General features: G+C 41.7%; 1 protein-coding gene across 3 annotated transcripts in view; it reads left to right on the forward strand.

Moving 5' to 3' along the window:
- EPHA4 (EPH receptor A4) overlaps nucleotides 1-8238 on the forward strand; it is a 360887-nt gene extending 352649 nt beyond the window's left edge. For all 3 annotated transcript variants that reach the window (XM_061453043.1, XM_061453045.1, XM_061453044.1), the window contains 3 exons: nucleotides 1902-2057; nucleotides 2342-3224; nucleotides 5731-8238. In XM_061453043.1, the coding sequence (XP_061309027.1) occupies nucleotides 1902-2057; nucleotides 2342-2456 (271 nt within the window). In that variant the 3' untranslated portion in view covers nucleotides 2457-3224; nucleotides 5731-8238. The remainder of the gene's footprint in view (nucleotides 1-1901; nucleotides 2058-2341; nucleotides 3225-5730) is intronic.
- Nucleotides 8239-12980: the final 4742 nt, after the last annotated feature.

Raw genomic sequence — 12980 nt, forward strand, 5'->3', positions numbered from 1 at the left:
GAATTTAATTTTGTGGAAAGCCAGTTTCATGTCTCCACCGATCCTGCATTACATTGGTGTTTTGTTTTGTTTGCTAAGCACAGTATACCTGCTACGTGCGAAAGAAGTGCAGTAGGAAGGAAACTCCCAGAGTTGTAGGGTAAAACCAAAACATCTTTGTTGAAACAGATCAGCAGTTTGTTTAAGCTGGTGAAACACTGCTGAAGTAATAGGAGCTTGGATAATTTACACCAGGTTTGTTTTATTTTTTTCAAATGCCTGTGCTTTGTCAGGTAGATTTACTTGCAGCAAATATGGAAAAAAGCTTGAAAGAAAAAAAACAAGACGAAGATAATGGGAAAATATTTTTCAGTAGAAGGGAAGATATAAAAATATCCACAGGGTAATACAGGGTTAAGTTTCTTGAATCAGTGAAGAAGAACCCAAGTTCTTCTTTAGCCTCCAACAGAACAACTTCCTGGAAAAAGCTATTTTTGTTTTTAAACCTGTAGGTCGCTTTGTGAATTTTCCTTACAGTGTAGAATATCAGAAGAGGGACTATTAACCCTATGAGACCCATCACCACATTATCTCCAGATTGCCCTAACTGCATTGGTAGCCTGGCAAAAAATGTATCCACCCTTGAGACTTAAATAATTTACATGGTGAGAATCACATTATGATCTGCTGTGATAATTTCATTTGAGAATCACAGCATGATCTCCTCCATTTTGCTTTCTTTCCAGTTTACAGGTGCTTTTTGAAAATACATAGATTTTACAAAAAATAATAACCTGTTCAAGATCATTTCTTGTTCACGGCTATTTATAGATCTTTATTTTTCTTCTCATTGGAATATGAATTTCAAATACACATATACCATTATTAATATACAATTTTATGTGTGGAGCATAATTGCATATAATTAGGTTGCCATCACTGGTCTTATGTTAGATAGGACTTTAAAAAACTTGTACCAAGTAGTACCAGCATGTACTGGGTGCCTTAGGCAAGACATAACTATGCTATTGCACATCTAATCTTTGATAATGTGCATTTTCAAATAAATTGCTAAATTATATTTGTTTTGGTTAGATATATAGTAATTTATAATGGTTTAACGAAACTGTGATTTACAATAGATGTGGAATAATGAGATGCTAAGAAGCAAGTTTGGTAAAAATAATTATTCACAAATCTGTGGAAGGGAAAATAAGAAGCACATGGCACAGTGCAAACAAAGATCAAAGCTTGCATGATTCCCGCCACTTCTGGCACACGCACTGGTCAGGAATGGATTGATTAAAGAGGAGATTAACTCCCTGCTGTCCTGAGTTTGATTGAATGCCCTGAGCTTGCCTGCAAACCTGACTGGAAACAGGATTTATCTGAACCTGCCCTGAGTTTTGCCCTCCAAACCAGTCTGGCAGGTTGTGAGCTCCCAGTTCCTTTGCACATACTTCAGTAGTGTTTCTATAGTTGCCGAGCTGAGGTCTGACACATGCAGGATTGGCAAGGTCTTGCATTGGTGCCTGTGAGATACAGACTCAGTAGGCTGAACGCCTTCCAGCATTGCCATCTTCTTTTTTTTTTTTGAAGTAAAAGCATTTTCTATGGACTTTGTTGTATCTGAGGTGGAAATCGTAAGTGGCATTGTGGTTCAAATTAGATCTGAAAGCAAAAATAGAAACCTAAGGTCAAATTCATTCTTAGCAAAATTTGGCCCATTACTTTATATTTTGTGAAGTTTCTTGCATTGATGTACATTGCTGTGCAGAGAACCACCAGTTTCACTGAGCACAATGTCTTGTCCTTACTTTCTCTAATCATTGAGGATAATTGTTTCAGAAACCAAGCTCTTTTTTTGTGATTCATGATCCAGTTGACACCATTTCTCTGTCCTTTCACTGTTTGGCATCCAGACCTAGCACAGCCCTGCTGGATCCCAGCTCCCCTGAGTTCTCAGCGGTTGTTTCTGTCAGTGACTGGCTCCAAGCCATTAAAATGGAGCGATACAAGGATAACTTCACAGCTGCTGGCTATACCACCCTAGAGGCTGTGGTGCATATGAACCAGGAGTAAGTACTCAATGATATAATAAAAAAACTGGTAAATCTGGATTTAATCAACCTCTTTTCCTTTGTGCTGCATATCATTACACTCATTAAAGGAATGGAATGCCTTTCATTTGGATGGAGAATAACTTTAAAATGCCTCCATAATGCCCTCACTTATTTAATTAAACATTTCTGTACATCTGCCTTGCTTTTGCTGTGTTGCTTGTGGTTGATTCTTAATATTCTTCTCTGCACCAGCATCTTATCCACAGTTCTCAGCCCCCTACTTCTCTTGCTTTCCACAGTGACCTGGCGAGGATTGGGATCACTGCCATCACGCACCAGAACAAGATATTGAGCAGTGTTCAAGCAATGCGCACCCAAATGCAACAGATGCACGGCAGGATGGTCCCCGTCTGAGCCAGTACTGAATAAACTCAAAACTCTTGAAATTAGTTTACCTCATCCATGCACTTTAATTGAAGAACTGCACTTTTTTTACTTCGTCTCCTCGCCCTTCGAAATAAAGATCTGCAGTATTGCTTGATGTACAGATTGTGGAAACCGACCGTGTGTGTTGGGAGGGGAGCCTCCAGAAATGACAAGCCGTCATTTTAAACCAGACCTGGAACAAATTGTTTCTTGGAACATACTTCTCTGTTGATCAACGATATGTAAAATACATGTATCTATATAAATATAAAGTCACATTCAAGTTTTGATGCTATGTTTGCTGCCAGATACTGTGCTTAAAAAACAAAACTGAAATTATTTTCTTTCTCCCTATGACCCGTAGGATTACAACCATAGTGTTTTATTTGTGGGTGAAACCACCGTTGTGCATCTTTCACTGGAATGAAGACTCTGCCCTTGGATATTTTTTGCAGACTTGATGCGTCACAAATACCTTGCAGAAACCTCAGTGAGAGTATCATTGGGCTAATCAGTGCCTGCCGATTAGTGATCTACTCATTTATGGGCTTGAGACATGATATGACCCATCTCGTGGATTACTGGGCAAAACTGGACTTTTGGGGAGTTTATTGGCTGTTGTGCTGTGCTGAAGCCTGCCACTTAGAGACTTTTTGTGAACATCTTGCCAGTAGTCAGCTGTGACAATCGTGGCTGTGGAGCTTTCAGACTTTTTTTTCTCTTTCAAGAAGCAGTTCTCTTTGCCACTTGAAGAAGGTCAGTGGAAGTACAGTGTACAACATGTTCGTGGTGCTTTATTTCTTAAACTGTGCTAGGATTTCATCACTGTTGGGTTAGAAAAAAAAAAAAAAAGAAAAAGTGCTTTGGTATGTATTATTTAGGGTACCCAACTAGTTTGTATGAACCTGTGCTGGTTTCCCAGACTAATTGCTTAGTGTTTCCCATTGTTTGCTCTATTTGATGACAGTGAAAATTGCACTGTTTCAAAACCTGGTCTTGCTTTCAAGCTGTTGCGTGTTAGGATGTGCAGACAAGGTGTAGGAGTGCATCTTGGGGCTCACTCAGTTCAGTGCTAAGAGCTTGACCCCACTTTGCGCTAAAAGCAGCAGGGATGCTCATATTTTTTGGGTGGAAAATCCCATGCATATAGATTGTATAGAAAGTAAGAATAACCTTGTAAAGTAGAGATATTTATAAATGCGCCAAAGATCCAAGGACTTTCCTGCCCTCTCGTGAAAAACAGTAGAGCCAGTATTTATGTTTTAGAAAAATCAGTCTCAGTTGCTGTGTCAGTGGTTTTATGGGAGGGAGAGCAGAAAGAAACAGGGTTATGCGTGCAGCCTTCCTGGTTTTGCATAGTTTGGGTGTTGGGTATGGTGATAGTGCTATGTTAAGCAGCAGAGTTATGCTTCACACACGGTGATGCAGTCTCACAGCTGTGGGAATCAAATTCACTTTTGAAATCATCCCCATACGTTGGATTATCAAGGCAATTGTGGGTGTGAGTGCCAGGTTAGGCTGCAATGCTAAGGTCTAAGGGCCTCTCCTTAAGTATGGCAAACAGGATGGAGCATGACCTGCTTGAAAAGCTGCCCTCCAACTCCTACAAGAAGCAGATGGAAAGTTGCATGAGTGAAAGCATCTCCTAGGTTGTTAGGTGGAGGTGACCGCTATAGGAATGTGGTTGTCCTCATTAGGTCACTCAGAATAAAGCTTTATCTGGTAAAGGTCTGAACACATTTAAGCTTGAATTTTATTTATATTAAAGATTTTATAACTCTTTTTGAACAGAGTATATAGATTAGATTCCTTTTAAAGTCCTTTCAAGTGCTGAGATGACCTTAGAAAAGAGACAGAATCAGGCCCACTTGTACTGGGTAGGAGGAGGATTTTAATGACACATCCTCTAGAATAAACACTATTTTAGCTGTGCCAGGCGCAATGTCAGAAAGGTGAGATTTGTTTTGATGGCTCTAAGGCTGGTTCTTTGGTCTGTAATAGTTTTGTCCCACTCTGCACCTGACAGCGAATTCAGAAATGATTTAGTAACTTTGTATGTCAAGGTTTTTCAATGATTGCATTTATTCTAGATCCAAAACAGCTCACTCACTTGGACAAGTCACACTTACTATATCGTCACTCACATCGCTTTTTGTCAGTTTGAACAATAACTTGCTGATTTCAAACACTAACTCTCCCTCACCCCGAAATTTCTCAGAGAACAACTTGTTCAGAATATGGGATGCTAAATTTGCATCCTGTCAAGCCATGACAGCTTAGTAAAAACGGTTCTGCAGTATTACTTGTGAAAGCTTTTCAATTTCAAAGAAAAAAAAAAAAGCAACCTTAAAAAACTACTTAAACCAGCATGTTTTAATGTCATTTTGCCAGGCAAGGTGAGAACTGGTTACTTGTTTTAAAGACCTGACACTTTTACTTCCAGCAACAGAAATTCTGTTGCTTCTTAAGTGCAGAGATAGTTTCAGTTTCCTCTTGCTGTAAATCTGTTGCATTCTGTTGAGATTTTGGTTTTATGTAAAAACAAAATACACCCAATTTTCTGGCCAGATTGTAAAATTGCTTTCTTGGAGTTCAGTAACTGGAATTCAAAACACTCCAATATTTTCCACACAAAATGGAAAACTGTGTCCCTATAGAATGAAAACTGTGAAAGCAGCTGAGATGCTGGGTTTTCACAACTGCCATTGATGGTTGTGTTCCCTGTGATAAAACACAGCCAATGAGGGGGCATCCACTTCAATGTGATTTTAGCTGGAGGAGAGCAGATTAAAACAAAATATGTGGCACCATGGAAGGAGGACTTTGAAACAGTGTGAGGGAAAGAAAAGGGACAAGGAAGGCAAAAGGTTCTCACCACCTGAGAACTGCTGGCTATATTTGTCTCGCTTGCCCAAGATGGGTGAACTAGCCAGTGTGGCAATGCTCTGCATCCACCTGCATTTGCCTTTCCGCCACCCCTTCCTGTGAGAATTGCATTTCTTGATACTTTGTCCTCTGTCCTTTAGGAAATCCTTGTCCCCTTTATAGGAAGAGGTTTTATTCCATGAATCTGCTGCCAGGTCACCTCTTCACCAGGGCAGAGATGAGTTCAGCTCTTTAACTTTGATGTGAATCAGCAATTGCAGTAGCCAAGGAACAGCAGTTCTTCAATCTGGGAAATCTAAGAGGAGGCATTCAGGCAGGTCTGTCCATCTATCTTGTTGCATGTTGTTTAATATATTTGTGTTTTCTTTTTGTGCAGGGCAATTAGATTTTGCTTTCACGTCCTTATAGCCCATCCTATTGGTCATATTGACCACGGAGGAACATAGACTAGCCTTCTGGATCTACAGTTTTGCGTCTTCCGTAGCACTGATTCTGGAGAGCACATGCTGAACAGTCACCAGTCGCTGAAGAGAGCTTGACTTTTACTTTCTCGTTTTTTTTTTCATGTGCCACCCACTCCAGGGTTTTTTCTTCATTGGGAGCTAACTAACTCATTAAGACTCAGCACCCAGTTGTCACTTGAGGAATGTACTGTGTCAAAGCCCTGCAGACTTCTGGATGTTTGTTTTTTTGTTTTTTCCTCCCCTTTTGCTTTCTCTTCCTACCTTTGGTTTTATTTATATATTTTGTTATTTTCTCTCCTCATCCACCTGGCTGTCACTGCTGCATCACGGATGGATGCAGATGACGGAGCACTACACATCTTACCGTGGACACCAGACTAGGTGCAGCAGCAAAGAACCCAGTTCCTGTGAGCTGCCCATATCCATTACTGAAGTGACATTTTACACAAAATGTGCCATTGCAGTGATATAAATATATTTTTTTTCCTTGAATGGATAATGGATTAGTATCTCCTCTGAAAGGTGCGTTTGTGTGCTTGTGTGCTTGTGTTTGTGTGCGAGTCACCTCCTGTGTAGAACTGCCTGTGAATGTGCCGACAGCATCTCTGGAGGCGCAGGAGTCCCCTGTCATAAGAGAGCAGGCCCATAGCTCGTGTCTGCCATGGTAGTGAGAACACACACAGTAAAAAGATGTTTAAATTTCTCTATCTACAAGCGTATTTTTTAGCTGCCACACTCACCTTAATGAGTAGTTCTACAGCCTGAAACGGGCAATTTCAAGTTAGTTTTGGAGTTACAGATTATGGGCTCCATAAGGGTGCTAAAGATATTCTTAAGTGTTATTTGTATTTAATGCCCAGATCAGATTCATGATCAAAAATGACCAGTTTCTCAATGGCAAGGTGATGGAGGCAACACCTGCATATCCATCCACTGGTAACCCTGAACCGAACTCTTAAGTAGCCTTTTTTATCTGCAAAAATAGGATTTTAAAGACTTGTTGAATGCAAACAAATATATGCAATTCTTCAGTTCACAGAAGCACCTTGCTCTGTGTGCAAGCTGTGAAAACTTCTCACGTAATAATCAAAACGATTCATTTGCTCTCAGCGAAGTTAAAGAACAATAATGCAACAAGACTTTTAAGGTTACAGTAGTTAGCAAGAGAGTTGTGAAATGTGTCCTGTTCCTCTTGCGGCGGGTGATGAAGAGATGGTGAAGTGAAGTAGAAGGCACTCTTTCTTTCATGGCCTGAGGAGCAGTGCTGCAGTTTACTGGTACTACCTAGGAAAGCTTTCTGTGTTTGGAGAATTCACTGTCAGTTTGAGAAGAGCTGTGCCCCAGAGGCCAGGGAACATTACAGCCACTAGGGATTTGGAGCAGGGCAGGTGATGCTCCCCACTTGCTTCCTGGCCATGGGGAGCTAGCATCTGCCATGGTACCCGGTGCAGCACAGCCAACTGCCATGGGGCAGGGCTTCACTCCAGCAGACATGGGGGAGGCTGGATCCGCTATATTAAAAGCGAGTGCAGCCTTGACCAGAGCCGTAAAGTGATGTCCCAAAGTCGCTCCAACTTTCTCCTGTTTTCCCTCCTCATGGGCCCTCCAAGCTCACTGTTAACCGTAGTTGTGCCTGCAGGGTCACGAAAGGGAAGTGAGGCGGCTGCGCTGTCGGGCAGAGCCCGGGCTCGGTCCGGGTGCCAGGAAGTGCCAGCTGTGCCACTCAGCATGGCCCACAACAGACTGCTCCAGAGGGAGCTGGGGAGAAAAGGAAAGTGAGTGCCATGGCACTGCTTCCTCTGGGGGAGAGGAGAGGTCAGCACCAGGACTGTCTCGCACGAGAAGCCTCTGTTTGTTCAGAAATTGTCCTGCTTGCACACCACTGGTTGATGTTTGTCCAGGTTTCTTGCTGTACTAATTTTGTGATGGATCTTATGTATTAAAAATATATATGTATAAAATACAAGAGGCTGGTAAGTCACCAGTAAACGGGACTTAAAAAGCAGTATTTTTCTTTTATGTGACATTTTCATAACCAGAAAAAAAAATCTGAAATACTAATCAGACAAATAAAAAGAGAGTGCATTTATTTTTTTGTATCACTGCAAGTATGTTGGAATATGCAAGGACTGTGGTTATAATTAGAATGTATGAGGCATATTATAATTTAGTTCATACTGAAAAAAATCTAACAGCATTTCTTTGTTCGTGCATTTGAACGATCTCTGGGTTAGATATATAGATTTTTCTATTTTGTTTTAATTTGTAATTTCCCCTCCCCCCTCCATGACTTTTAGGTACACATAACTTATGTCATTTATTTATGGTCTTTTATACCTAGTTTGTAAAATTGTAAAATAGCAAACAATGCAAACATTTGCATTTGAAAATAATAAAGTAGTTGCTGTACAAACCTGAAACGGACTATTTCTAGTTACTGCGCTCTTTATAATTTAGTGTTTATCAAGAGCAGATACAAGTTCAGAACTTGGAGTAATAATCCTGGTGTTTGCCCCAAAGGGGTTAATTCTCTTCAGATTTCACAGGAACACATTCCCAAAGAGCATTTAAACTTCGTAACTCCTGAGCTTACGTTAAAGCACATTACTTTTGCTTGTTACCATCTGGATTGTTCTGTGTGCCGAAGATTTGTAATGTGGGAAGGATGCTGCAGTCAGGCTCACCTTGTGAATGATATCAGTGCTTCTTCCTTGGAGACCAAGTAGCATCCATGGGCACTATGCCTGAGAAAAAAATGCAGGATTATAATGTTGTTTCACTGGCATGCCTGGGGCCAGCTGGGAATAGTTTCCCTCCTGTCTCCTGCTGTCTGGACCTTGCCTGGGGCCAGACTTCACCTCAGCAGAAATCCTACAGTTTTCAAAGCTTCCTTTGGGCCAGGGTTTTGCCTCTATTGGGGCGCTGTGACCTTGCTGCTGAGTTACTGCACTTGTTGCTCTGTGGCATACGTCTGCATGATTCAGCGGGCTCGTGTTGGAGGCTCACAACCAGAGAGGGTGAAAGGAGCAGGAGAGAGGGAAGTGAGAAACTGAGGGACAAAATGTAACCCAGAGGTGTGAGGGTGTTGGGAGCAGCAGAAAATGGAGACGGAAAGTTTCTGTGACGAGGGCTTCAAGCCAGAGACAAGTGAGTAGATATTGCGTAAAGGATATTGGTGTGTAATGGCAGCAGATGTATGGACACGTGCTGCGTATTCTGAGTGCCAAGAGTGTAATGTCCTGAACTGTCACTTCTTTACAATACTGCTGCTTAGTTTAGGATGTACAGGCTTTTTGGCACTTTAACTATGTAAATTACACATGTCCATGGTTCACAGGTACCACAGGAAGGATGGTGGCTCCTCTAGAAATTTTCAGAAGCTTTTGACTTCTCTATTTGGAAAATACTTTGAACCAAATTCTTGGAAAGATTCCAGTGATGCCAAGGGAACTATATCATACAGTGCTGGTCCCAAGAAAGTCCCAATGGCACTGAGTTATTGTAATTGAAAAGCAAGTCCGCTGTGTCCTTTTGTACCTGGGAGAGCAAGCCAGCCCCACTGGGTGTTTCTCTGGTGCCTGTATTCAGCCAGTTAGTGTATTAGGAGAGAACGTGTCGTAGCTGGCAAAACAGATTCCATTTCACACACTCAAAGAAGTTTTACAAATTCTTTAGTTTTATTACAAAATGCAAGGAAAACCTTTAAATCATTTTACAAAAATACCATTTCAAAATGTTCAGTGAGGACTGAACACGTGGGTACTCTGCCTCCTCTTTCTGACTGCTCTTTTTCCCTTTTAGCTCCCAAATCTAAGAAATCAAAACGTTCTACCCCCATGGTTTAATTTTCTTCCAAGTATATGAATTTTAACGAAATATTTCCTTACCAAAAAGACATTTGTTCTCTCTCTGCCCCTTATTCTTTCCACATATTTATACAGGAGCATGAGGCAAGCAAATCTATTTACGTATAAAGCGTATATATTTGCATCTCAGTGGCAACGTGCATAGCTGCCCATGAGCTGCGCATGGAGTAATGTGAAGAGCAGACATGATTTATCTAGAGACATTGGGGCTGTTGTAGACAGGTCAAGGAAAACAAAATGGTTTTTGACAATTGGGAAGAAAAAAAATAAAAGCATGTTATGCTCTAAATCAACAACTTGATTAAAACTAGAGCTGCATTTGAGGCCTTGACCTTAGTTATTCTACCCTTTCCCTTGCAAGGAAGTACCCTTGGGCCATTGACTGATTCTCTGTTGAATAGGTTGCAGACCTCTGACATATCTTATTTCTGGCAACGGCCCTGAACGTAATTCTTTGTTTACAGGAGCCTCCGAGAAAGTTACATGAATATGTAGACATTTTCTTCAAAAAATAAAAACAAAACCTAAAGCATTCCTTTCCAATCAGCTTAGTAAAATGTATTCTCCATGGGTGGATGGAGATAGTAGCTACATTAACCTACTTTTATACACATTTATATAGAGAGCAATTATATTCCAGTAATCTGCTGTGGATTACTAACCTGTAACCAGACCAACAAAAGATAATGAAATCCTTGTTTTTATAGTGTTCTTGAATTTACTCATGATTCTGTTCCATAAACTCTTGTAATGAATTAAATGGGCTGAGGCATTCTGGCATTCAGTTTTTGAAGGCTGTTTTTAAAATACAAAAGAAGTGCGGGTCAGCAGAACAAAACCACCATCAGGAGCCCTGCTTTCCTCCCAGTTCTGCCCAGGTAACCTTCCTCCCATGGGGTCAATAACTAAGATCTCAGGGCCGGGCAATACAGGGCTGTTAGGCAATTACAGGTGCAGGTAGATTCTTACTGCCAACATTTTAATGATGCTTTAGAGCTGCTTAACCAAGGGGTGCAGCAGCTCACGTAATGACATCCCGCTTCGCAGTTGGATTTTCAGCCTTGCATTAAGTGTCTTGCTGATGAAGCTCCCAAAACATCTCCATCATCATCATCGGGGGAGGGGGAATTTTTCAGAAGCCAACCATCACAGCAAGAAGCTGTGTAAGCTAAGAGAGGTTTGAAAGCTATTGAGGGACTTGTGCTGCTCTGGTGCCTCTTGCCTTTGAGTCTGCTGCAGACCTTGTCCTAAACCAGTCTCAATGAGAGCTGCCCGAGGCAGGTTCTGCCCTTGCAGGCCCTTCTTCCTTCCTGCCTCTCGTGGCCTTCATAAGCAGTTCTCTCACAACAAACTATCACTGGGATGGTGGCTTTCACAGAAACTATCTTTCTACTTGGGCCTTCTGTCTCCCTGAGCAGGATCGAAGGTACATGAGGGTCCTTCAGTGAGAGAAGGGATTGATGCATGTCCCTTATCCTGGGAGATGCTCTCTGAGCTCCTGCTCGTTGAAGGCTGAGGGAAGGTCATTAGTTCTAGGACAGTATCAGCATTTAGGCTGTTCAGCAGCTGTGGCTGGCCAGGTCATATATGCTTTGAAAATACAGACATATGGGGGCTGGGTGGGCATCAGAAATAGAGACTTAAATGGGTTTAAATCCAAAAGTCCCTTAAAAGCTCTGGCCTCAGATTTTCAGGAATGCTGTGGAGCTCGGTGCCATCTCATTGCCGTGTGTCAGTGGGATCACCAGGGAACTCAACATTTAAAAATTCAGCATGAGAATCCCCAGAGAAGCAAGGGAGTGCTCGGTGTATGTGCTTACCTCATTAATCTGTGTCTGAGAGCTTACCTGAGCCCTTCCAGCTAGCAGATTTGCACTATATGACAAGTATTAAAGAGCATTTACGTTCACCTTTCTGAAAGATTGGCTAAAAATCCCTTGGAAAAAAATGCTTCTGGAAAAAAATATGGGGTTAAAATGGAATGATGATGTTCTTCTTCACTTAAAGAGGCTGCTGGATTGATTGAAGCCGCATGATGTGAAAGGCCTGGCAAAGTGACATTGACAATAAGAAAATAAGGACAAATGAGTTGATCTGTTTCCACGGGTGGTATAAACTGATTTCACTGGGACTGCCCTGACTTGCATCAGTTTAAGGATCTAGTCCTTAGCTACATGAAACTTTAGGTAATTTTTATTTTTCTTTTAACCAGAAAAATATATTCCAAAGTGGTCATTTTGTCTATTATATCTTCTTTTTTTATGTGACCATTATTCATATTAGAAGTACATGTTTAACAATGCAAAATTATGGTATCCAGGGAGAGACAGGAAGGTTTCTGTAGAGTCCTCGAACTTCTCTTTGTCGGCTTTGTTTTCAGGTTCACATTCTGACAGCAGATGAGTTTTGTTTGGCCAAATGGTTAGGATTGCAACAAGTCCTCAGAGACCTGTTTTTGTCATTCTTGCAGACTCTCTCAGAGTGCGCCATTAAGGCTGTTGAAAGGGCAGGACATCCATGTATCATTCAACTATTTTTGATCTCTTGCACCCACAGATGGAAGAAAGAAATGGAAACCTAAACAGACCCCTCATGACATTAAATGACTTGCTGACTGGGCTGATCCCTCACAGAGGGAAAGCAGCTTAATAAGCTGGTTCTTATTTTTAGAGCAGCATCAGTAGAGCAGTTGCTGCTGCGTCAAGATTCACCCACTATGATGCTGTTCCACGCCACGTGCACTTTCCTGGTAGCTCCTGCTGCACTGGGTGAGGCAGGGAACGGGGCCCAGGCCAGTGGCTGCTGCTGAATGTTTGCAGGCAGCATCTCCGCTCTGCCTGTGCCCAAGGATACTGTTTTCCTCAGTGTGACCAGCTTCAAAACCTGATGTCTAGAAACTTCTATTACACAGGTGTTGCCTCACTTTCCACCTGCTTTTGCCTTCACACCAGGCTGCAGCCTGCTGAGAGCTACCTTCGACTCCCCCAGGGTTTTGGAGGCGATTAGCTTTGGAGCTGGTTAGTTTTGGAGCCGGTTTGTCATCCTGAACAGGTGAAAGAGATCATCAAAATTTTTTTAATCAGCTTTGAAAGTGGGTGTAGTTGATCCAGGAACAAAAAGCATTCACCAACTGCTAAATCCAATCAACCGTGGGTGACTGATTACTTTTAGCTTACTTAATTGATTGACTGTGGCATTTCTATGAAGGAGCTATTCTGAAACCCAAGGAAGTCCACACAACTGTTTCAATTCTGGGAATAACTTGTAAGTTATGTGTTAAACCTGTGTTTGAATTC

This window comes from Pezoporus flaviventris, unplaced genomic scaffold (genome assembly GCF_033815535.1).
Source record: "Pezoporus flaviventris isolate CSIRO_AGI_PZ_B2104156 unplaced genomic scaffold, CSIRO_AGI_Pfla_v1 ptg000013l, whole genome shotgun sequence".
NCBI lineage: Eukaryota > Metazoa > Chordata > Aves > Psittaciformes > Psittacidae > Pezoporus > Pezoporus flaviventris.